The sequence below is a fragment of the Salarias fasciatus genome, chromosome 1, assembly GCF_902148845.1.
Source record: "Salarias fasciatus chromosome 1, fSalaFa1.1, whole genome shotgun sequence".
NCBI classification, from domain to species: Eukaryota; Metazoa; Chordata; class Actinopteri; order Blenniiformes; family Blenniidae; genus Salarias; species Salarias fasciatus.
This window is the reverse complement of record NC_043745.1, coordinates 39732692-39759120: the sequence shown is the minus strand read 5'-3', so window position 1 is coordinate 39759120 and position 26429 is coordinate 39732692. Positions and strand designations below refer to the sequence as shown.

The window sequence follows — 26429 nt, the reverse complement described above, 5'->3', positions numbered from 1 at the left end:
GTAATATTGAAAGCGAAAACAAAGAGGTGTGTCTGAAAGAGACACTACAATAATGTGATTCGCAAGTGATTTCAAGTCAATAGGTCAAATAACCTGCAAGCTATTGACCTACAATACTGTATTTTTCGTAAAAATATTAATAAAAATTGTTTAAAATGTTAAAAGCTAAAACAAAGAGGTGTGTCTGAACCAGACAGTGTAGTACATTACGTACATTATCTGCGGCATTTTTTTTAAAGTGATTGTAATGGGGATGTTCGGCCACAAGGGCCCATGGGTAATTGCTTGGCCCCCCACGGACTGGGACCCCTGCTCCGCCCCTGGAAGAAATCCAAGTCTTCATGAAGCATCTTCTCATCATGGGCCGTGGAAAACAGTTTGGTGTCTCGTTGTTTCCATTTCTGGCGTCTGATCTCGGCGGGCAGCAGAGCGGGGCGACTACAGCTGTTTCTGGAAGTATAATGACGCAGAAACAGAAATACAACAGAATTCCAACATGAATATGGAGAGGAAACACCACACTGCAAAACGTCTAAATCTGAGCAAGTTTTTTAAACTAGTTTTGAGTGAAAATGTCTCATTTTACTTGATTTAAGATAAATTCACTTAAATATTATTTTTCATAAAGATAGAAAGGCTTGATTTAAGAGAAATTCTCTGAAATCAAGAATTTTTTCATTGTTCTATTGGCAGATTTTTTTTTCTTAAATTAAGATACTTTTACTTTAAAATTATTGAAAAAAATCTGCCAATAGAACAAGTCAAAATGTTCTTGATTTCAGACAATTTTCTCTTAAATCAAGTCTTTTTATCTTGATCAAATATAATATTTTAGTGAATTTATCTTAAATCAAGTAAAATGAGACATTTTCACTCAAAACTAGTCTAAAAAAACTTGCTCAGATTTGGACTTTTTGCGGTGCAGCAGACATGAAAGATGAATCAGATCGCGATAAAATAGCAGCAGATTCCCACGCTATGCTGCTATGCTGGTTCCGGGGTTCCCGGGAGAGGCGGGGCTGAACCCCGGCCTCCGCCTGTCATGAAGCCTGTTATGTCGGATGTTATCTGCCGACTGACGTAACACCGAAGCGGGCGCCAGGGAGATTCCTCAGCCGTGCGACGCTTCTCGTAAACCCAGCCTGTATGTTTACACAAGACAAGGAAACGTTATGATTAGCGGCGGCCGGCCGCAGCACAGACGAGCTGCTCCGTGAGCCAAGATGGCCGACTGATCCACGATCCCCCGCCGCCGTCCGGTGGAGAAGGCGCTCGCCATCGTCTCATTCGTCTCTCCTCACACTGCCAAATGATTTCCGCGATTTTGCGTCAAAATACAATTGAAAACAATGTAGATCGCGCATTCCCGGCGCGACGAAACTCAACGCGTCCGACTCGTTTTCACGCCGCTTCGTGGCATTCTGGCGTTGGCGGCACGATTTCGCAACGTGTTGCTGAAGTTGGGAAATCTGAACTTTTGACGCGTCACGATTTTGTGGTAACCAATCAGAGAGTGTCTCCATGGTGACGTAGGTCAGGGGGCGGAGCCGGGGAAAGCCACACTCATCCTGGCGCAGCTCCTGGAGCGACGGTGAAACTCGCCAAACTCCGACCGTCTCTGGATCCCATGGTGCACCAGGCACGGCGGACCGTCCGCCGCCAGCGTCGCTGTCTGGTTTTATGAAGCATATACCACTCACTCAACAGGGTTAGCCATGATGCTAAGCTAACACAGTAAAAGGCAGGAAGTCCCGCCTTCCCTCCACAGACGCGGCGCGTTGTTCAGCGTCGGACCTCAAAATTGACGCACGTTCAACTTTGTTGTCGCGATTTTCCGGTGTGACGCGTCTGGTGGGTCCGGTGGGTCTGGTGGGTCTGGTGGGTCTGCTAGGTCTGGTGGGTCCGGTGGGTCTGGTGGGTCCGGTGGGTCCGGTGGGTCGGGTGGGTCGGGTAGGTCCGGTGGGTCCGGTGGGTCTGGTGGGTCTGCTAGGTCTGGTGGGTCCGGTGGGTCTGGTGGGTCTGCTAGGTCTGGTGGGTCTGGTGGGTCTGGTGGGTCCGGTGGGTCGGGTGGGTCCGGTGGGTCCGGTGGGTCTGGTGGGTCTGCTAGGTCTGGTGGGTCCAGTGGGTCTGGTGGGTCCGGTGGTCCATCGGTCCCAGACGGCGAGGACAGACTGCTGTCTTCGGGGCTGAATCGCTGTCAAACCACTCCGGTGTCTTCCCCTCTGGAAGATCAGAAGCTTGTTGGACTCCTGATCCTGAATTAATCTTAGATTAATATTTTTAATGCATTAATTTGCGGTGTGATTAATTAATTTAATTAATGGATCTGGATTGTTGTTTCAGTTCTGATTCCAGTTATGGTCCCAGTTTTGGTTCTGATCTGGATCTGGTTTTGGTTCTGGTTCCAATTCCGGTTCGGGTTCTGGATATGGATCTATATCTGGAGCTGGTTCTGGTTCCGGTTACTGTTCAGCTTCCATTTCGAGTTCTAGTTCTGGTTCTGGATATGGATCTTGTTCCAATTCCAGTTAAACTTCTAGTTCTATTTGTGGATCCGGTTCTGGTTCTAGTTTTGGATCTGGATTCGGATCTGCTGGTTCCGGTTCCTGTTGCTATTCCAGTTCTGGTTCTGAATCCGGTAATCATTCTAGATCTGGGTCTGGATCCGGTTCTGGTCCCAGTTCTGCTTCTGGTTCTGTATCTAGTTTCAGTTCCAGTTCTGTTTCTGGATCTGGTTCTGTATCTGTACCTGGTTCTCGTTCTCCTCCCGGTTCTTGTTCTGGTTCTAGATCTGGTTCCAATTCCAGTTCTGGTTGTGGATATGGTTCTGGTTCTGGTTCTGGATCTGGATCTGGATCTGGATCTGGTTCTGGTTGTGGTTCCGGTTCCCGTTCCCGTCCATGGATCATCTGGTGCCGTGCCCCTGCCTGGTCATGTGACGAGGAGGCGGGGCCTGCTGGAGCGACAGGATGAGTCAGAGCCTGTTGAACCTGCTCTGGTTCTCAGCAGGATCACATTTCACTCTGGCATCTTCTCCTGCTGGCGATGGATCCGCTGATCTTTCTGATCTCGCTTGTGATCCTCCCGCCGCCGCTCGACGCCGGCGGCCAGAAGAACTTCCTGTTCTACGGTGGATCGCTGGTCGTCTCACCGGAGGGAAACCGGAGCCACGAGGTGAGAAGTCCGAGTCCTGGATCCGGTCTGGAGCGCCAGGATAAAATATTTTAAAGCATAGAAACTGTGGAACTGGAGTCTGAACTCAGGGCTGTTGTGGAATTTGAACCGTCAAACATGTAAAAGTGCAACATGGTGATGGTTAAATTTATTAGACAGATAATTCTTTTAAAATATATAGAATTAATTATATACTATTAAACTAAACTATACTAACTAAATATATACGAATTCATTATGTACTAACCCCTAATGCTAGCCCCTAATGCTGACTCCTAATGCTAACCCCTAATGCTGACTCCTAATGCTAACCCCTAATGTTGACTCCTAATGTTAACCCTACTAATTCATTATATACTAACCCTTAATGCTAACACCTAATGCTCACTCCTACTGCTAGCCCCTAATGTTAACCCTACTAATTCATTATATACTAACCCTTAATGCTAACACCTAATGCTCGCTCCTAATGCTAACCCCTAACTCTAATCCCCAATGCTAACCCATAACCCCTAACCCTAATGCTGACTCCTAATGAAACCCTACCAATTCATTAGATACGAAACCTTAATGCTAACACCTAATGCTAACCGCTAATGCTAACCTCTAATGCTAACCCCTAATGCTAACCCCTCATTCCTGAGTTGATGCACGGTTCGGTGATGACAGGTGGCTGGTGGTTGGTTGTTGGTTGACTGGATCATTCTTTTTTTGTTTTTGGTTTGATCGATCATTTATTCATTGGCTTGTTGGTCCGATTGTTTGTTGCTTCAGTTATTGGTTGGATCGATCATTCATTCATTCTACGGTTGTTTGTTTTGTTGGTTCAGTCGTTCCTCCATTCATTCATTCGTTCATCAGCTGGATCATTCACTCGTTCATGGGCTTGTTGGATAGATTGTTCATTGGTCGGTGCGAGGAAGCTGGAAGGCTGTCCTCACTGATCAGGTGTATTCAGCCACCCACGTTCTGTTTTGTACATTTTCATTTAGTTTCTGTCTTTCACACGTTCATTCAGGCCTTCATTCATTCAGGCCTTCAATCATTCAGGTCTTCATTCATTCAGGTCTTCATTAATTCAGGCCTTCATTCATTCAGGTCTTCATTCATTTCTTTTCCAGATGGTTTTGAAGATGGATCTTTATTAGTTATTTTTCACACCCATTTGTTTGTTTTGACTTCTCACCGGTTCTTTTTCTTCGAGGTGATTGGTCCAGACACTGGCATGGAGCCAGCTGCACCATCATCCTTACTGGGCCGGCCCAAGTGGAACCCAAGGGAGGGGAGGTTTCAGTGGGGGATTTACAATGTGTGGTTTAAAGGAAACTTACGGGCTGATTTAAGATGAACAAGGCAGAAATGATTGCTTTTGTACATAGAATGGGTGTAAATAGAGAATATCAATTGTAAATAGCACTAATTCTGTAACTGACAATGTAATTGAGCACGACCCTCTGAACTTCACACGTGGTGCGGTCCTGGCTGTTTAAGGGGTTTTGCTAGACACACCTGTGGAGGGAGATGCCACGGTGTCCTGCTGATGTGAATGAATCGAACAGCTCTGGGAGAATTTGGGCTGTTCGTTTTCCCTTTGTCAGAGGTGCCGGCCGTCCTGCGCTGGTCAGAGCCATCTCAACAACTGAAACTCTGGCAGTCCATTTGATCGTAGGTTTGATCATTTGATCGTTTGTTTACTCACCTGTCGTGCCATTAGGTCATTGTTTCATTTGTTGGTTTGTTCTTTCATTGGTTGGTTGTTTTGTTCATTGGTTGTCTGGTTGGTTTGTTCTTTCATTGGTTGGCTAGTTGGTTGGTTGGGTTGTTCTTTGGTTGGTTGGTTGTTTTGTTCTTTGGTCGGGTGGTTGGTTGTTGTTTTTTTCATTGGTTGTTTTTTTCGTTGTTTGGTTTGTTTTTTTGTTGGTTGATTGGTTGGTTGGTTGGTTGGTTGGTTGATTGGTTGGTTGGTTGGTTGGTTCGTTCTTTCTTTGGTTGGTTTCCGCACTTTCAGTGATTGAAGTGATTTAAAGTGGACCTATTATGCTATTTTTCAGTCATGTCATATAGGTCACAGACACCTGAAAACATAGTATATAAGTTTTTTTGCCCCAAATTCGTCCTCTGTTCGGAGTTCTAAAAAGTGGCTCTGAGGAGCCTTCTTCAGAACAGCCTGTTTTTGACAGCCTATTTTCCGTGATGAACTTGAACGCATCTGCCCACGCCCACCTCGTAAATTTACTGTCGTTAAGAAAGCACCTTACAGGAAGTTACACCGGAAGTTTCAAAATAAAACGCAATGCACGACCTCACGGACGTAAACTTTTTCCTATATGTTGTTATTACTAGGGATGTGCGATACCACTTTTTTTCAGACCGATACCAAGTACGAGTACTTCATCTTCAGTACTCACCGATACCGATACTTGCATACCGATACTTTATACACATAAAATTTAAAATAATGCAATGAGATTATTTTTGAAAATGAATTTTATTTCCAATAAAAAGGCAGCCCAGCCACTATGTCCAAAAAAAGTCCAAAATAATAGTCTGAAAAATAAAACAAGCAACTGAGTTTGCACTTATTTAAATGAAATTAAGTGCAAGATAAAACAATTTCTCTGAGTTTTACACTTTACATAAACTAAGGTTTTTAAATGTACTAATTTGAATGATTTTTTTATGAATTAAAGTCAAAGATAGAAAACCCCCTGAGTTTAAAGAGTTGCTCATGTTATTTGTGCTGCTCTCGGATCTCTGCTCTTCAGTTTCTCGGTCTTCTGCAGAGTTTGCCGTCGAGTTGCTGCCAGAGTTTTCTTTTTTTCCAGCACAACAGCGTCAGACTCTCGTCCACAAGCTTCGCCCTGAGGCGTTTAAACAAATTACTAGTGGTAAATGAACAACATCGCGCACCTCCTTTAGCAATTTTAGCATTGCAGAGTTAGCATTCTGCAAAGCTCGGCTCGTTTTCACTTATATAACAGAATGTCCACACCAGCGGTTCTGGTGAGATGAGCAGCCGTTCTGGATTCATCCTGTTGTCTCTGTTCTGGATGAGACTCATGGAGAATCAACCCGCTGCAGTGTAGCCCTGCGCCTGTCAGCGCTCCAGAGAGGAGCTTCTTCCTCCTTCATGTTTGTCGGCAGCTTGCATCCCATTCGGTTGCACTACCGCCAACTGCTGGTGAGGAGGGCTTACTACGTGTGGGGTTTTCTTGCCGTGAGTATCGGCGGCTGGTATCGGTAGCCTTTACGAGTACCCGATACCTTGAAATAAGGCCAGTATCGGCCCGATACCGATACCTGGTATCGGTACTCGCACATCCCTAGTTATTACGGAAGCACGAGAATCAGCTGAACAGGGTCCCAGACAGTAGAAAACGCGGAAATTACTGTTTTTATATAGAATGAACCATACAAAGAACTATTGGATAAAGAAAAGCTCTCATTTGAGATCAAAACATAAACCATGAACTCATCCTTGCTGGAAGTATAAATTACAGATCAATGTGGCTGGACGAGCAGAGCGACCTCGCAGAAGCGAAATGAGGTGTGTTTTTTTTATTTTCTGTTTATATGATGTGTTGTTGGTGTGATATCGAGAGCAGAGAGCCTCTCAGAGGAGCAGCCCTCTTCATCCGGACGGCGCTGCCGGTGTGTGTTGACTTTGCGCCTGGCGCGGCCCGTGCGTCTCCGCCGGCTTCGGGACCAGCTTCCGTGAAGCAGCTCCGGGCCGTTTACCCAATCGGCCCCAACTCGGCTCCTGGAAGTCAGACGCCCGGGCGCCGTCACAGCCGCGGCCGACTCAAAGTGCCTCTCTGCTGGGGAGAGGAGCTCCGCTACGTTCCCATCCGAGCTAAATGTGGCTGTTAGCAAAAACTATCAGCTCGTCAGCTGACCCACCTGAAGACGGTGGAGGAGCTGACTTTATGAAAACACTGGCGATGGATGAGAAAATACAGCCGAAATGAGCGACCTGTCCGGGACCGGGGGCCAGCCAAAGGCTGGATTCTCTTCTGGGGGGGGAGTGGTGTTCCTCTTCCTGACGTCAGAAAGAGGGAGATTTCAGAACCGCGTGTTTGAGTGTATATTTTCTTAAAAGTGGAGTGCACCATTGAGGGAGGTGACTGAATGTTTCACTCCTGGAGGATCATACAGAGGCTCTGGGAGCCAATGTGACTGTAAAGACACCTTTTTAAAGTGAATTTTGCATAATATGATTCCTTTAACCGCTGGTACCTGGACGCATCGCCACTGATGATAAATCGATGGTTAAGCCAGAATGTTCCATTTGTTTCGTTTTAAAAGTGATTATTTTTTCTGTAAAAATTTGACTTTTATTTTGAAGGGGTTTGAGGCTCTTATTTTGATAGTCAAGTCTTCTCCACTCCAGCAAACACGGAAATATCAAATTTTTTAGGTTTCAATTCTAAGTTTTCTTAGTGAGTAATTACATTTCTTTTGAAGGGATTTTGAGCCTTTTCTTTTGAAAAGTATGAATTTCCAAATGTTAAAAATATATACCTATATATATTTTATCAAATGATTGCCAGTCATGATATGCGTACCAAATTGGGTGAGTTTTTCGTTCATGTTTAGGGGGTCAAATTCATTAGTATAATGAGAAAAAATAGACGAATAACAATAGAGACCTTGGTCCCTGACAAATGAATTTTCCAACATGGCCGCCCGAAGCGAGTGTCAGACTGGAGCTGAAACGACTGACTGAATCAGAGCCTCCGAAGAAACGGATATGATGAGACAGAGGAGAGGGAAGAAGGAGAAGAAACAGGAAGTGGAGTTTGTTAACTTCCTGTTTAGGCATTAATGCATCACTTCCTCTTCCCGTCCAATCAGAACACTTCACAACAAATCTGAAGACCGATAAAATCAAGGCGAATAAATGTATTTTCATGTAAATCTTGATTCAAAATTACTGTTTCAACATAAAGACGACGCAGAATCACTTAATTCTGAATAATTTAAAGGAACATCATGACCGGCGAAACATTCGATAAAATGGAAAAGAGTAACCCCATCTGCTCCCACGCGCCACCTAAAAACAGTCAAATCTCCGCCACGGTAAGTAGGATAGAGGAGAAGTTTCTCTACAAAAGTTGTCACACTTTTGACAAAAAGTGAATTTTATTAACCCTTCAAAATAAAAGTCAGATTTTTTTTTTTTTTTTTTTTTTTTAAATGGTCACAACGGACCGCAGGAAAGCCGTAGAGAGATGAAACCAACACTTGTCTCATCAAGATCTAAAATACCCGCGGTGACACCTCTGACCTAAATCCAACAGGAAGTCCGCCGTTTCCCTTTCAAAGTAAAATTTTGCTAAAAACCACTCCTCACTCAAAACGATCTTGTCCGAGATGGTTTGTTGCAGAGACGTCAGAGTAACGCGACCTGATAGAGGACAAGTGTCTCTACAAAAGTTGTCCACAACTTTGTCAATTTTATTAGCCTTCCAAAATAAAAATCCAATTCTTGAAAAAAAAAATGGTCGCTATGGACTGTAGAAATGCCGAAAAGAAAGATCAAACTAACGCTCACGTCTTCGCACATTTTCAGGCTCGACCTAAATCCAACAGGAAGTCTGCCATTTCCCTTTCAAAGTAAAAATCATTCCTCATTTAAACAGTATCTCCCCTGAGACCGCTTGTCTTAGAGACATGAGATTAACGCGACATGATGGAGGAGAAGTTTCTTTACAAACGTTGTGCACAACTTTGTCAAAAGTCACACGGTGTGGTATTTATTAGTCCTTCAAAATAAAAGTCCAATTTTTGAAAAAAATCGTTGCTACGGCCGGTAGGAATGTCATAGAGAGATCAAATCAATGCTCAAGTGTTCATCTCATCGAGATTTAAAAACCACACATCGACACCCCTGCCCTAAATCCAACAGGAAGTCCGCCATTTCCCTTGCAAACTAAAAATCACTCCTCACGAAAAAAATTCTTGTCCGAGACCTGTTTGTCAAAAAATTACGGGTTACCCGGTGATAATGACAGCATGTACTACATTTCCAAATTAAAAGCACAAAATTCCTTCAAAATAAAAGCCCTTTGACAGCAGACATTAAGGTAAAATCATGATGAAAACGGATGTTTACAGAGTAGCATGGATCCAGGTGACCTGGATTTGGGTCGGCAGGGTACCAGGACGGGCTCAGTCGCCGGCCAGTGGGGGGGGAGGGGCTCGGTCCCGCCCAAAGCCGCTTTAATTTAACTCTGCATTTAACAAACCGGCGATCTAAAGCATTCCGGTGTGACTTTCAGGAAGTTTTTATCGGCGTGTAAATTAAGAAAATGAAACCTGTCTCCTGTTCAGTCGCCGTTGTGAGATGAGACAAATGTAATTGAGCACCAGCATCCTCAGTCTGACGGAGCTTCCTGCCGTGTCCAGGTGGAGGTCCGCAGCCGGCAGGCGACGGTCCATTGCCACGTGAACCGCTTCTCCTGCCAGTCGGGCGCCTGTGGATCCGTGGCGGCGGCCAGCGCGGGAAAGATTGGCGGCGACTCGTTCGGTCTGACCTGGTGCCTGCAGGAATTCCGGTCCCGGCTGAGGCTCGGCGGTGGTGGCGGCACAGCGCTGGAGATCCGGTGAGTCCGGCGCCGGTTCCCTCAGTCCTGAACAGAACCCTCCGTCTCACCAAGCGTCTCGGTCGACAGCTTCCCCACCGCTGTCAGCGCCGCCGACGGCAGCGGTTACTGGATCCCCAACACCAGGAGCTCCTCCGCCGCCTGGAGGATGAAGGCTCGCCTGGATCTGGGGATCCGGTCCGACACCGGGGAACCGAACAGGCCGCCCGTCACGACCATCCCGCCCATCCTCAGGTACCGGATCTACATCCCCAACCACAACATGGCAAGACCAGGGTTCCATGGTCCTCTGGGCGCCTGAGGACCAGGAAGGGGACTGGGGACCAGGACAGGGGACTAGGGACCAGGACAGGGGACTGAGCACCAGGACTGGGAAACACTGCAGTCCTTCATGTGGACCAGGACATGTGGTCCGGGTCTGCCTGTTCTGGTCCAACAGGACTAAGAATATTTAAATATATATATATATATATGTATATAGATATATATATTAAACAACATGTTGTGACGTCAGGAGTCGAACCAGGGCTCCAGGTTTGGGGCGGTTGGGTATAGTTAGGGCTAACACCGGGGTTAGGGGTCAAGGTTCAGAGTTAGGGTTGACCCAGGGGTTATGGTCAGGGTTCACTACAGGGTCAGGTCAAGTTTTCTGGGTCAGGGTCAGAGGTCGGGTTTACTCTGTGGTCAGGGGGTCGCATTCCGGGTTAGGGTTAGAGTTAACCCTTCAGTTAGGGTTAAGTTATCCAGGGTTAGAGTTAACCCTTCAGTTAAGGTTAAGTTATCCAGGGTTAGAGTTAACCCTTCAGTTAGGGTTAAGTTATCCAGGGTTAGAGTTAACCCTTCAGTTAGGGTTAAGTTATCCAGGGTTAGAGTTAACCCTTCAGTTAGGGTTCTTCCTAATCCTCTACATGTACATTGGAATGCATCCATCTTTTTTTGAACAATACCTTCCTACATGATATTAAATGAGAATTATACGTTTGCTTTATTCGCCTCCTTAATGTCCTGCCAGCTGAGAAAACGATGATTTTTAAATGAAAACCAGTGATTTCATCACCAGAGTCACAGTTTGAGGCTCCTGCGGACCGGACCGCTCCACCAGGGTTCTGCTCAGTTCCAGCGAAGCAATTTTCCCCCTGAAGGGACTGAGGCAGGCTCAGTTCAGCTATCTTAGCTGTGATGCCTCAGAGATCAGTGGAGAAAACAGACTCTTCCGAAAAAAAAACAAAAACCTGTGAAATCTTTGCAAATCTGTCAAAACGACCGTTTCTGATGAGAACGTTTAGAAACCAAATGCCGTCCGTCGCCGTGTGTTGAATAACGGCTGTTAACTCGATGCAACCGTCCAACTCCGCCCACACAGCTTCCACAGCTTCACTCGCTTTCTACGCCTCAGGCCTGCTTCCAACAAGTTCCACCGAAAACGTGTTTTTTCCAGAACGCCGAGGAACTGCGGCCGGACGTTCAGACTGACGGTGTTCGACGCCGACGGCGACCGGGTCCGCTGCCGGGTTCCCACGGAGGACGGGGGCTGGGAGTGTGGACTGTGTGGTCTCCCCGGAGGATTCTCCCTGGACCAGGTGAGAACACACACACACAAACACACACACACACACACACGTTTGTACTTCAATAGTTGTGAGGACACTCACAACTCATCCTAACCATCCTAACCATCAAAAATTAATGCCTAACCCTGACCTGTACCCTAAACCTACCGTAAACCTGACTGTAACCCTAAACCAAAGATCAAGTCTGAACCCTCAGAAAGGTCGAAAAAGGTCTGTCAAAAAGTGAGGACCGGCAAAAATGTCCTCACTTTCCAAAAATGTCCTCACCTGCAAGGTTATAAACCCATGATGGTCCTCACAACTAAAGCTGTACAAGTACACACACACACACACACACACACACACACACACACACACACACACACACACACACACACACACCTGTTATGTAAGATGTGTGTACCGATAAAGCAGTGAGAGGTATTTTCATGAGCCTGGGGCAGCGGCGGTGCGCTCTCACAGCTCTGAACTCCAACAGTTTGGAAAGTCCTGATTCCAGTTCCCTCCAAATCCAACATGGCCGCCGCTCCGTCCAGCCCAATCTAGACCAGGGTTCTGAAACCTTTCGGACCAGAAGAACCATTCAAGTCCAGTAGTTCTGGAGCCATAAAGAACATTTAACCTTTAAAATGCAGCTCAGGAAGCTTCAGATATACAGAAGATTATATATAGGAGATTCAAATCATATGTATATATATATATATATATATATATATATATATATATATATATATATATATATATATATATATATATATATATATATACATATATATATATATATTTTTTTTTTTTTTTTTTACACGAAAAAAATCTTCTGATGCTTTTATGACATTGGGGTTCAGAAAAGTGAACATTTAATTAAATTTAACTTATTTTTTCTTCCAGGTTTTAACAGTTTCTTTTCTCTTCTAAAGCATTTTTTGCAAATATTTTTCAAATTTTAGCAGTTTTTACCTTTTTAACTGTTTTCAGGAGTTTTGTCTGCATTTAGAAATTCTAAACATTACTGGTTTTTTACACCGTTCCATAAAATTTCCCCCCATTTTTTGTGGTTTTAATTTGGCTTGAACCTTTTTTTGAATCCCTTTTGAACCAGGAGTGATGAATCTTTTGTAAAAATACTGAAATATTTATTCAAGTATGAATTGGTGAAGCTTCATGGAGCCACTGCAGAGAGACTAAAGGGCCACATGTGGCACTAGAGCCGCAGGTTGAACACTCCTGAACTAGAGACTTCCAAACCATCTGGAATCAGGGACATATTGTCCTTTACTGCTTATCTGCCAGGGACACGTATTCCTGATCCATATGAGGGACATGCTCCATCAGTGGACAGAACTTTGGACGGTACCGACAGGCCTCCGGTTCTGGATCTCAGAAAGATCCCCATTCTTTGGTAGGAGGGTGAGGATCCAGCAGATCCTCCCCATCGTGGACCAGAACGCAGGCCAACCGTCCAGGTCTGGAGACCTGCCGTCCTCCGTCCTGTCGAGTGCCGTAAGGAGCTCCTGTGGACTCCTGTGTCGCTCTAGTCTGGATCTCCTCTGGATCTATTCCAGATCTCCTCTGGATCTATTCCAGATCTCCTCCAGATTTCCTCTGGATCTCTTCCAGATCTCATCCGGATCTCTTCCCGATCTCCTCTGAATCTCTTCCAGATATTATCTGGATCTCTTCCCAATCTCCTCTGGATCTATTCCAGATCTCTTCTGGTTGTGCTCCAGATCTCCTCCGGGTCTATTCCAGATCTTCCCTGGATCTATTCCAGATCACCCCTGGATCTATTCCAGGTCTCATCCAGATATCCTCTGGATCTATTCCAGATCTCCTCTCAGTCTATTCCAGATCTCCCCTGGATGTATTCCAGATCTAGTCCAGATCTCCTTTGGATCTCCTCTGTATCTTTTCCAGATCTCCTCCAGATCTATTCAAGATGTCCTCCGGATCTCATCTGGATCTATTCCAGATCTCTTTCCGATCTCCTCCGGATCTATTCTAGATCTCCTCCGGATCTCCTCTGGATCTCTTCCAGATGTCATCAGATGTCTTCCAGATCTCCTCAGAATCTCCTCCAGATCTATTCCAGATCTCCTCTGGTTCTCTTCCAGATCTCCCCCGGACTCCTCTGGATCGCTTCCAGATCTCCTCTGGATCTCATCCACACCTATTCCAGATCTCCTCCGGATCTCCTCCCGATGTCTCTGAGATCTCCTCTGGATTTTTTTAGAGATATACATAGGATCTCCTCTGGATCTATTCCAGATCTCCATAGGATCTCCTGCAGATCTATTCCAGATCTCCATAGGATCTCCTCGGGCTCTGTCAGATCCTTCCATCAGCTGATCTCAGGCAGTCCTGACCGTTCTTCGTCTCCAGGGAAAAGAAGATCTTCTCTGGATCGTCCATATCAGCCCTGCTCTGGAGGCTGCTGGGACTAGCGCCCCCTGTGGTCTGAGCCCCAGCAGATCTGCCCGGATCTCCTGTGGAACCACAGAACTCTACAGGCTCCACTCTCAGTCCAGATCTGTGACTGACTGGAGGATCTCTCCCGTGACCCTGGAATTATACTGATTGCAGAACTCTTGGACTGGTTTTTTCCAGCATCACCACTGAGGCTTCCTGGACTCCAGCAGAACTCAAGACTCTTTTAAAAATGGCCGTCATTGATTAGAATGCCAGTAATCACTCCTGGGTTCAGACCATGATCAGAGAACCCCGCTGGGCTGCATGATGTTTACACACTGAACTGTCCTGAACTGTGACCCCGGTTCTCCTTCTGGAACCAGAGTCAGACTTCCTCTCAGAGCAGACCGATCGTTTACACAACTCCAGGTCTTCAGTCCGTCTTCATTCCAGATGCTTCATAAAAAAAAGAACAGAACAAACAGAACAGAAGAACAGTGATCCTGAGAACCGACAGCAGCTATAAACCGATCGAAGCCGTCGGGCTGCATTCCTGCAGAGCCGCCGTTCTGTGTGCTCCAGATGCTTCTCTGCTGCGACACTCCGGCGTCTCACGTTCTCCTCGTCCTGGAGCCTGGATGGACGTTCCTCCCAGCAGGAGGCCGGGTTCTAACCGGGAGACGCAGAACGGAATGCAGAGAACCTGGAAACACTTTATTCACACTTCAAGGTCAGGTTGAGGGCGAGGTGTGGCGAGGCGAGGCGAGGCGTGGCGTGGCGTGGCGTGGCGTGGCGTGGCGTGGCGTGGCGTGGCGTGGCGTGGCGTGGTGAGGTCAGATGTGACAAAACCTCTCTGCTTAGCAGGGCAGCCGAATCCCTCTGCAGCAGCAAGGGAGTCTGGAAAGGTAACGATTCGGCAAGGAGCAGGTGGCGGGGGGAGGTTTATATAGGCAGGCAGAGCGGCAGTCCCAGGTGAATGCCATCAGGACTCAGCAGGACCCAGGGAGACTGACCCCTCATGCACACTGGATGCGGTCCGGCTGCAGTCCGGCTCCGGTCCGGCTGCAGTCCGGCTCCGGTCCGGTACACCGGAGCACTGTGATTCACACCGCCTGCGGTGTCTCTGCAGTCCGCTGGAGAAGGTTGCCAGATCTGTCATTAACCGCCGTAGACAATTTGAAACCCGTTTTACTCAATAGAAAGCAGCCCAAACTGCGAAAATGCACGTTGAAACCGTATTTGTATGATAAAAAAACACGTCATAAACACAATCATTTCATCAACCCGTCCGACGTGTTCAAAAAAGAAGCTTGATTTGGCAGAAACCCGCCGAATCAGGCAACACGGTCACAGAGCTGTTTTGAGCCATTTTGGAGTCATTTGACTTCTCAGCAGTGTCGAAGTACAAAACCGTTCATGCTTCTAATGCGTACAATGACTACATGACGTTGTTTGTTCTGTATTCTACCAGAAGAAGTAAAAAAATAGAATATTAAGGCAAAAACACGACACAGATTTTATTTTGAAGTGACTTATTTTGGAGCACGTATCGTGTTTCCTTCCGGCACCCGACTTGCTTCCGTCTGAATTGACGCGGTAGGGCTCCGGCATGCGGAAAAATAGGATCTTTGCGGAAAGAGACCGGAGCTCCGCAGAGGCTCCGCAGCTGGACCGGAGCTGGACCGCAGCCGGACCGCGGCCGGACCGCGGCCGGACCGCGGACCGCGGCCGGTGTGCATCACAGCATTGATTTTAATGACTACGGATTAGCTGTAGTGTCCGGACCGCAGCCGGACCGCATCCAGTGTGCATTGGGGTTGAGACTGCATGCAGCCTGCCTGACAGAACAGAACAGAACAGAACAGAATAGAACAGATTTTATTTCTCTCACCATGGAGAAATTTCCCGTCCCAGAGGCTTCTAGAACACCAGGGGGTTAAACAGTGAGGAAATGGACAAATAAAGAAGAAGAAGTAACAGTGCAAATCTTGATAAGAATAAAAATTGAAAAGATCTAACTACATAAACAACACAGATCTAGAATCTAACAGGAGCTGTAATGCACAGAGATATGTGCGGGTGTGTTTCAGTGCAACTTTTTTCAACTTTTTCAACCTTTAGCAACTTTTTTCAATGTTTTGGAGCTTTTACAGTTTTTTTTCAACTTATTCAGATTTTTCAAACTTTTTTTCAGGGTTTTCAAACTCCACCAACTTTTTTTTTACTTTTTCAGCTTTTTCAACTGTTTTTCTTGAGCTTCTTCTTCATTACAGTTCAGCACTTTCAGCTCAGCATCACACTTGCATTTTCTTCAGGAAAATTTATTCATTTATATAAATTATATTGTTACTATATTATTATATTATAAATTATAAAAAATTATTTTCATAAAATTCATTTACTTCCTCCTTTATTACCTGTTTTTGTCAAACCGCGCGTGTGTGTGTGTGTGTGTGTGTGTGTGTGTGTGTGTGTGTGTGTCCTGCTCAGGGCTCCTGCTCTGTGACCTACAGCTACGACGGTCTGACCGGGTTCCACGCCATCGAGCTGGTTCTGGAGGACTTCCCACCCCGACCCGTCCACCTGTCGTCCCCAGATGGGGCGGGGCGCCAGCGGCCGGACATCCAGCAGGGGGCGCCAGCTCCTCTCAGCACGCTGCCGCTGCAATTCACCGTCCTTGGTAGGAAACAGTGGAGCCAGAATGGTTCAAAAGAATAAAGGACTGATTTCATTTCCGCCTAAAAAACCTGCAATCATTCCATGAATATCTGTTAAAAGTGATGCAAATGAAGCTAAAGCTCTATATCAAAGCGAAGTACGATGTGTGACCATTATCTCTGCTGAGATTGATCCTCATGAAGTGAAGCAGAGCAGAATTACAGAGGTTTTATTTCTGACTCTCCAGAATGGTCATTTTGGCACATTTTGGCACATTTTGGCACCATCAGTGCCATTCCAGGTTTTTGATGCACCAAACTATATTTTTCACTTGTATATCATTATTGGTTATCATCACATGTATTTTTCAACAGTTTTTGAGTTTTAGGGTTAGAAACTTCACCAAATAACCAAACAAACACCGCAACTACGTCAGCCTCGCTCCCACTGTGCGCTATGCGCTCCTCCATCGTGCCTGAATAGGAAGATGCGCAGGCCGATATTTCAGGCCGGGATTGGCCGATTTGGATGATTTATGCCTTGTTCGAACCGTCAGAGCCAGTAGATTTAAGGGGTGGAGTCAAAATTTGTATCAGACACGGGATTGGCTAACTACAAGGAAGCAAATGCATCAAACGCAAAACTAACTTCTTTCAGTTCGTCCAATTCGAAGCCCCCCCAAGAAAACAGTGAAGTTGGACTGAAGTTAATGTTGGTTGAAAACAAACACGGCCATGTTGGATTTACTAAATCCGGTGTTTTTTTGCTCTCAAACACAACTTTTTAACGCAAAACTGCAAAGGGAAGACGGAATTTCTGTTAGTTGCTCTGAGCAGGTGGTTACCTTTGCATTCTTTGGCTGCAGCCTCACTGGGTTTATGTTGTAGGGAAATAAAGATGCCACCGTTGAAATTGGCAGGTTCTTAGCTTTCAAACGATATGCTGTTCATTTGTCTACGATGAAATATCAGAGAAGTAGCTTTGGAAATGTGGAGAGTGGGATGACTTTCTAATGCGACTCAGACGTTGATATTTGATGTTTTAATTGCTCAGTGTTTAAATTGTGTTTGTTGTGTGTAGAAATGGCCTATATGAGCCCGTAGCAGAGATTCTCCTCTTTCATTTGATGTGCAACATGACTATACTGTGTCATAATTAGCATAATTAGCACAGCGTTGTTCGTCTTTTGCCGTGGCGCGTCTGAAAGTCCCCCCAATAGGGGGACTCTGGAGTTTGAGAGGAGGAGGACTGTTTTCAGTGACTGGTTGCCGTGGCAACACGCTGCCTTCTCAGTGGACTCCCACGAAGCGCCGTCCTGTCTCCATGGCGACTACTCCCCCGTCTTCTTGGCGCCGACTCCGGCCAATCGGGCAAATCTCCCGGCGTTTGTGAACCGGACCCTGGAGTTGGAGGTCCGGGCGGCGGCGCAGTACACCACGTGAGTAAACCCCGCCCCCTTGCTCTGACCTCTGACCTCCACTAGCTCTGCTAGAGCCCTGACCCCCCACTGCCCCAGCAGGATCCGGGACCTGATCGTTTCCGGACCGGCAGGGATCTCCAGGCGCTCCGTCGCCACGGGGATTCACATCATCAGATGGACACCTGCAGAGCGCCACCTGCTGGAGCACATCCCCGTCTGCTTCATATCTGAGGCCAGAGACGCGTGAGTCTCCAGATTATAGAGCATCTTCCTCCTCACATCAGATTATAGAGCATCTTCCTCCTGAAAAAGCAGATTAACAGAACTTAATTCCAGGGTTCTCCTGGGTTCTGATCCCTTTGATGGGTGAATTCCTCCTGAGACTCATGGTTCTGGTTCTGGTTCTGGTTCTGGTTCTGGTTCCGTCCCAGGTATAACCGGGTCTACCAGTCGGAGCCGCGCTGCGTCACCGTCCACGTCGGCCATCACGGTGAGTCCAGCTGGACGTCCTCTGTCCCAGCGTCCCGGACTCTGGTGAGAGACTGGTCTTGTCCCTGACAGAGGCGGTGGTGTCCTGCAACCAGACCAGCATGACGGTGGAGCTGGAGAGGACCTACTTCGTCCGGCGGACCGAGGACAGCCTGCGTCTCCAGGACTCCGGGGACGCGTCCTGCAGCCTGAAGAGCCGGTCCAACGCCACGCACCTGGTGGCCGTGCTGTCCCTCGGCGCCTGCGGGACGCACGTCGAGGTACCGCTGAGAGACCGGTTCCGTCCGTCCTCCATGTCAGCTCAGTTCGACTACCGGAAATAATGCCTGGCTAAAAGGCAGCGAGGCCGGGAATTGAACCATGAGCACTATAGCAGAGGAGAAAAAATGATGGTTTAAGAGAGTTTAGTTTTCTGAAACGCTCAAGCCCAGAACCCCAGAATCCCCCAGATCCTCAGGGTTGACCGCCTGGAGCCCTCCTCCCACAACAACCCAGAGAGTCCTGGACCGCCTGGAGTCCTGGACCGTCGTCCTGATCAGATGAAACCTGGACGAGGACCAGCTCCACCTTCAGTTCGTCCTGATGGATGGACTCCGCCTCGAGTGTCTCTATCTGTGGACCATCGCCCTCAGTCCTGGTTCGGACCATGAGTTACTGAAACTCCTCCCCCTGGGGAAGCTCCTCCCCCTTCAGAAGGACGTCTTCCTTTTCTGTGAGGACATGGACTCGGATTTGGACCTGTGTCTCAGTTCGGCAGCCACAGACCAGGTCCGGTGAACCCTGGAGGTTCTCGAGTCGCGATCCCAGGACGACGACGACTTCTGCAACCAGCAGAGATGCCCTCCACCCCCCACATGATGTCCTCTATCCCCCACATGACGTCCTCCACCCCCACATGACGTCCTCCACATGACGTCCTCCACATGATGTCCTACACCCCCATGACGTACTCCACCCCCACATGACGTCCTCTACCCCACATGACGTCCTCCACCCCCCACATGACGCATGATGTCCTACACCCCCATGACGTCCTCCACCCCCCACATGACGTACTCCACCCCCCACATGACGTCCTCCACATGACGTCCTCCACCCCCGACATGATGTCTTCCAGCCCCCACATGACGTCCTCCACCCCGACATGACGTCCTACACCCCGACATGATGTCCTCCACCCCCCACATGACGTCCTCCACCCCCCACATGATGTCCTCCACATGACGTCCTCCACCCCCGACATGATGTCTTCCAGCCCCCACATGACGTCCTCCACCCCGACATGACGTCCCCCACATGACGTCCTCCACCCCGACATGATGTCCTCCACCCCCCACATGACGTCCTCCACCCCCGACATGACGTCCCCCACATCACGTCCTCCACCTCCCACATGACGTCCTCCACATGACATCCTCCACCCCATGACATCCTCCACCCCCCACATCACGTCCTCCACCCCCGCATGATGTCCTCCACCCCCCACATGACGTCCTCCACATGACATCCTCCACCCCCCACATCACGTCCTCCACCCCCGCATGATGTCCTCCACCCCCCACATGACGTCCTCCACATGACATCCTCCACCCCCCACATGACGTCCTCCACCCCCGCGTGATGTCCTCCACCCCCCACATGACGTCCTCCACATGACGTCCTCCACCCCCCACATGACATCCTCCACCCCCCACATGACATACTCCACCCCCGACATGACGTCCTCCACATGATGTCCTCCACCCCCACATGATGTCCTCCACCCCTGCATGATGTCTTCTACCCCCCACATGACGTCCTCTACCCCCACATGACGTCCTCCACATGACGTCCTCCATCCCCACATGACGTCCTCCACCCCCACATGACATCGTCCATCCCCCACATGATGTCCTCTACCCCCACATGACGTCCTCTACATGACGTCCTCCACCCCCACATGACATCCTCCACCCCCCACATGACGTCCTCTACCCCCACATGATGTCCTCCACATGACGTCCTCCACCCCCACATGACGTCCTCCACCCCCACATGACGTCCTCTACCCCCACATGACGTCCTCTACATGACGTCCTCCACCCCCAACATGACGTCCTCCACCCCCACATGACGTCCTCTACCCCCCACATGACGTCCTCTACCCCCACATGACGTCCTCTTCATGACGTCCTCCACCCCCAACATGACGTCCTCTTCCTCTACGCCCCACATGACGACCTCCACATGACATCCTCTACCCCCACATGGTGTCCTCCACATGGCGTCCCCCACATGACGTTCTCCACATGACGTCCTCCCCTCCAGGTGGGCTTGACACCATGGAGGTCTTGGACGTCTCTGGAGACCCTAACCAGCTGAATGGACCAGGATCTCTTGTGAGACAGACCTGTACCTGCTGTCAGGTGTTTCCTCAGAACCTTTTTAAGGCCCACTGATCCCGTCTCCATGGCATCTCTGATCCAGCCGGGACCCTTTGAGTCTGAACCAGGACTTGTCCTGAACCAAACAGGTCCTCAAGGCGTCCCAGACTCGCTGCTTCCCAGACTGGGTTTCCACCATGGGGGGGGGCGGGGCGCCGACAAGCCTCTGGCGTGAACGGGTTCCACTCAGACCTCCTCAGTTTTCATGGAGGTTCGAGGCTCCGGACAGAATCCTGCGCCGGCCTTTCCCAGCAGCCATCAGGGAATCCAGTCTGGACTGAAACTAAACGTAAACTTACGAATTCTACTCAAGTCTGAGGGAGAAAAGTCTCTAACATTAGAGTGAGTCAGCGAGGGAACAACCACCAAGGCTTTCATTTTCACTACGGCAACGAAGAAGAGTTCAGTGAGGAACTGAACCTGTCTTTTTAAATTGATTAATTATTTTTTTATGATAATATTTTTTAATTAAAAAAACAGATAAACTGAACCTTCCTTTTTTAGAATTTCTTTCTTAATTTATGTTTTTTTCTAACAATAATACTTTTTTAATAAAAAAAAATAGAAACTGAACCTGTCTTTTTTTATTGAATTTTCATTATTTTTTCCTTTTCATTTTTTTATGTTTATAATAATATATTTTTAAACAATTTTGTAAATAAAAAATGATTGAACGTGTTTCTTTTTAGTTTTTTATTTATTAATTTTTATATATTTTTTAATGTTTTTATAACATTTTTTTAAATAAAAAAAGAGTAACTGAACCTCTCTTTTTTTTGTTTTGATTTTTTTCATAATTATTTTTTTTAGAAAAAAAAAAAAAAAACAGAAACTGAACCTGTCTTGATGTACGATGTGGGTCCTCCTCAAGTTCACTGCAGTATTTAATATTTTTTGGATCTAATGTTTTCCGTCGCGTCGTTTCAGGAGGATGAAGACACCATCGTCTTCAGGAACAGGATCACGTCCTCCGGCTCTGGAGACATCATTTCCCGGCACCACGACGTGGACATCGCCGTTTCCTGCATCTACCCGAAGAAAGCCAACCTGACTCTGGGGTTCCGGCACAAGAACCCGTACGCCTTCAGTCAGAGCGGCTTCGGCAGCTTCAGCTTCCAGTTCGAGTTCTTCCAGAGCCAGCTCTTCAGACGGCAGGTGGAGGGCAGCAGCTACCCGGTGGAGGTGTCCCTCAAGCAGATGGTCTACATGCAGATCCAGGCCTCCTCCTCCATCCCCGACACCCAACTGTTCGTGGAGTCCTGCAGGGCCACGCCCTACGACAACCCCGAGTCCCGCGTCAGCTACACCATCATGGAGGACGGGTGGGTGAGCTCAGCGGAGAGACCGGCGTCTCTCTGAGGGTCTGGACCCTGATCGCTGCTCTGCTGCAGGTGCGTGAGGGATCCCACCGTGCAGGTCTACCCCGGACCCGGGTCCGTCTTCCAGTTCGGGATGGAGGCTTTTGAGTTCATCGGCGCTCACGATGAGGTAACGGTCCAGATCCGTCCACTCCGGGGTCAAACCCTCCCTCCAGCCATCAGCTGCTTCGGTTGGTAGAGAGATCAGCTCTCAGTCAGAATGTTGCAGGTTTGATTCCCCATTTGTCCACCTATTGAAGTGTCCTTGAGCAAGACACTGAAGTCCAAACTGATCAGATTCATCAAACTTCCTCAGGACCTTTCACTGATGGAAGCAGAGTTCTGCCAGAACCTCGCTTCATTTCCATCCTCTGAGTCTGGTTCTGCAGAAAGTCTCACATCTGGTTCTGGTTCTGCAGAAGATCTCTGATCTGGTTCTGATTCTGCAGAAAGTCTCTGATCTGGTTCTGATTCTGGTTCTCCTCTACTCGCTCATGCAGATTGTTGCTCTTCTGGGTCAATCTGTTTGCAGATGACTATTTTGTGTTTGTCGCTGTAGAAATAAAGTTTTCTTGAATTGCTGTCCCCCCTCCGTCCTCCATCCCCGTCCCCATCTCCGTCCCTGTGTCTGCAGGTCTACATCACCTGCTCGGTACTCCTGTGCCAGAGCGGCATGCCGAACACCCGCTGCTCTCAGGGATGCCTGGAACCAGGAAGTGGTCGCAGCAGGAGGGAGGCCGGGGCTCAGACCAACAGCCACTTCATTTCCCAGGGTCCTTTGCGCCTGAGGGCTCCTCACAGCGAAGGTTCTCAGAAGTTGTTTATGTCAGCATCAGAACGTTGAACGTGTGACGTGACCCTGACTGCTTCCTGCTCTCCAGGCTCCATCCCGACCCTGAACCTGGTCTCCATGCTGGTCCTGTTTGCCGGCGGCCTCCTGGCATGCGGGGCGGGGTTCTTCAGATCCAGAAGGACCCCGATCAAGTACCACCTACTGGTCATCTCCGAGACCGACCAGCCAGAACATTAGGACCACGGGCCCGATCTGCCCGGACTCCTGCCGCCCCCTGCAGGTGGTCTCCTGTGGTACCAGACCAGGCGGTCCTTCAGGGACCAGACTGTCTCTTCTGCACATCCCACAAATGCTCCAGCTGGACTCCAAGCTGGTTCTCCTGGTCCTCAGAGAACTCTTGAATTATTTATTAGTTATTTATGAGATTCCAGGATCTTTGTGGTTTTTAATCCACTCATCTCGTCAGCTGTTCAGACCTTCCAGTGTTTTTTTGTGGTTGTTGTATTTATTGTTGTGTCGCTCTGGTGTGTAATGTTCCCACTTCCCACTGGGAAGTTCCCAGAAAACGATTTCAAATGTGATTAAGTGTTGTTTATGCTGTGAGTCGACATTCAGGATGTCTACACTGCAAAAAAAATTTACTGAATTGTGGTATCACACATCCTTCAGTCATCTTGCAATGACTGGAGCTTTTAGCCAGGGGGTTGTGTCATCAGATGGTTACCAACGATCCTCAAGTGTTTCGACCCTGAACCATAACACTCTCCTGTTGGCGGGTCAGCAGTGGTGGCCAGCCACTACTCACTTCCCCCTGGCTGCCAGCTCAGTTCCTCTCCTGGACCTCACCTCTGCCTTTGATACAGTGGACCACAAGATCTTGCTTTCTCGCCTCGAAAACCTGGGCATCAAAGGTACAGTCCTGGAGTTTTTCCATTCCTACTTGTCTGGTAGGACCTTCTCTGTTCAACTGGGAGACTTCACCTCTTCTGCAGCCCCCCTCTCCTGTGGGGTGCCACAAGGTTCCATCCTAGGCCCTATTTTATTTATCCTGTATATTCTGCCCTTAGAAGATATCATAAAAAAGCACAATATCTCCTTCCACTGCTATGCAGACGATATCCAGCTGTATCTCCCCTTTAAGGCCGATGACCCCACTGCTCTCCAGCCTTTGCAAAACTGCCTGTCGGACATTAAGGCTTGAATGTCAGCGAATTTTCTCTTCCTCAACGAGGAGAAGACAGAGGTCATTGTGTTTGGCAAAACCCCTTCAGCACTTAACACCAACACCCTGGGTTCTCTCGCCAGTAACTCTAAGCCAGCGGTTAAGAATCTGGGTGTGATCTTAGACAGTTCTTTTAAGTTTGAGCAGCAGATTAGTGCAGTTGTCAAAAGAAGCTTTTTTAACCTGAGGACCCTGGCAAAGATTAAAGCGTACCTTCCCCAGGCAGGGTTAGAGCAGGCCCTCCACGCCTTTGTCACATCCCACCTGGATTACTGCAATAGTCTATACACCGGCATAGGAAAAGCCCAACTTCACCGCCTGCAGTTAGTCCAGAACGCGGCCGCTCGACTCCTCACCTGCACTAGAAAACACGATCACATTACTCCGGTTCTTGCTTCCCTCCACTGGCTCCCCATCCGCTACCGCATTGATTTTAAAATTCTCTTAACAGTCTTTAAATCTCTGCACCACCTTGCCCCACCGTACCTGGCTGATCTTCTCCTCCCTTTCACCCCGACCAGAGCGCTACGGTCGGCTGACCACCGCCTTCTTGTCATCCCCAGGTCGAGGTTGAAAACTAGGGGGGACAGAGCTTTTTCTATAGCGGCCCCTCGACTCTGGAACTCTCTTCCCCCCCACATCCGAGCAGCCGAGTCCGTAGGGATTTTCAAATCTCACTTGAAGACGTACCTCTTTTCGCTGGCCTTCAACTAGGTCTTAGTTTGCTTTTCTGATTCTTTTTATGAATTTTTATGCACTTTTTATGTCTTTTTTTTTTTTTTGCACTATGTGAAGCACTTTGATGCGGCTAAGCCGTTTGTAAATGTGCTCTATGAATAAAGTTGACTTGACTTGACTTGACTCTCTTCTATTCCATATCCAACAGGAGGCTCTCACTGCTGCCTCCCCGAGTCTTCGTACCACTTTCTTTCTCTCAGTTCCTCTCATTCCCACAGCAGTCAGCAACTTCCAGACAGACTGGGCAGGGAAACCTCTGCATCCCACCTCGACAGTGTAAAGCCACGTCTGCCAGCCTTTGTCTTTGCAATCCTGCACCAAGTCACTGTAGCGATCAGACTTTCTTTCAGATGCCTGTTCACACCCCTCCTCCCAAGAGACAGTAAGTTCCACTAGGATGATCTTCTTTCCTACAGTGGAGAAAAGTACTGCATCAGGCCTGAGGGTTGTGTGGACAAAATCCGGAAACTGAAGTCTTCTCTTCAGGTCAACTCTGAGCTCCCATGCTTGGGCTGCCTGCACGATGCGTGCCCTTGATTTTCTGGGCCCGGGAATCTTTGCTCCCTCCTTGACGAATTCAATTGCAGTAAATGGCTTGGACTTATGTGGATGTTTCCTGGTTCTTTCCTGCTCTAAGATGTCAGCGAGCACAGCCAGTACTTTGTCATGGCGCCATCTATATCTACCCTGGGCTAGTGCTGTCGTGCACCCTGTCAAGATGTGCGCCATGGTTCCTCTCTGCCCGCAGAGCTTGCACGATGGATCATCCTTCAAGCCCCATCTATGAAGGTTCACTGGAGATGGAAGGGTGTCATAGACAGACCTTAGCAGAAAGGAAATGTGGTAGGGCTCTAGCCTCCAGAGGTCGCTCCAGGTCACATTCCTTTTAGGGAGGTCCCACTTTGTCCAGGCTCCCTGCGATCCTAGCTCCACGGTTCTAGCCTTCCTTTGCTCCTCTGCTAGGTTCCTTACTTCTGCCTGGAGCATGCCTCTTCTTTCTGTAGCATTAGCTGATCCCCGGGTTTGAAAATGGGTCATTCCAAAGCCTTGGCGCCCTACGCAGGGTGATCCAATGATGTCCTTGAGCCTCAGGCTCCCCTCAGCCTGGGCCAGAGAGGCAGAGGCCGCCCACTTTCGTCCCGACCTTGTTGTTACACCGGCCTCTCTGACACTTCTGTCCTTGGATTCTCTGAAAGTCAGCGCCACCCTGCATTTGGCTACTTGAAACTCCTCTACCAGAGAAGAGAGGGGCAGTTGTAGTTGCCCGGATCTGATGTACAGGCCTACTGACGTGAAGCTAGGTGGAATTCCAAGCCATTTTCTGAGATGTGAGTTGATTTTACGCTCCACTCCTTCCATCACTGAAAGTGGGATCTCGTTGACAGTCAGTAGCCACATCAATCTGGGAAGCAGGCCATGTTGATATAGCCACGCTTTGAACTTCCCTGGGAGACCTGCTTTCTCGATCTTCTCCAGCCAGGTCGACACTTGCTTCTCAGTGGTGCGAACGTTGTTATGGTCCGTTAAAGATTCATCATACCACTTACCCAGGTACTTGATGGGATTGTTCTT

The 26429-nt window shown here is 48.2% G+C and overlaps 1 protein-coding gene across 1 annotated transcript; it reads left to right on the top strand.

Moving 5' to 3' along the window:
• Positions 1 to 3035: 3035 nt before the first annotated feature.
• LOC115400501 (zona pellucida sperm-binding protein 1-like) lies at positions 3036 to 24895 on the top strand. Its single transcript, XM_030108453.1, has 13 exons — positions 3036 to 3174; positions 9583 to 9779; positions 9849 to 10013; positions 11218 to 11359; positions 16247 to 16436; positions 17708 to 17852; positions 17934 to 18077; positions 18266 to 18324; positions 18396 to 18583; positions 21674 to 22068; positions 22138 to 22234; positions 22739 to 22910; positions 22986 to 24895. The coding sequence occupies exons 1-13, from the start codon at positions 3046 to 3048 to the stop codon at positions 23132 to 23134; spliced, it is 2172 nt and encodes a 723-aa protein (XP_029964313.1). The 5' UTR covers positions 3036 to 3045; the 3' UTR covers positions 23135 to 24895.
• Positions 24896 to 26429: the final 1534 nt, after the last annotated feature.

Excerpts from the sequence above, each read along its gene's own strand:
- LOC115400501 (XM_030108453.1), top strand. The coding sequence starts at position 3,046 with ATGGATCCGCTGATCTTTCTGATCTCGCTTGTGATCCTCCCGCCGCCG. Across the intron at positions 9,780-9,848 it reads GGCACAGCGCTGGAGATCCG|CTTCCCCACCGCTGTCAGCG; the intron begins GTGAGTCCGGCG and ends CTCGGTCGACAG. Across the intron at positions 16,437-17,707 it reads GCTGCAATTCACCGTCCTTG|TGGACTCCCACGAAGCGCCG; the intron begins GTAGGAAACAGT and ends CTGCCTTCTCAG.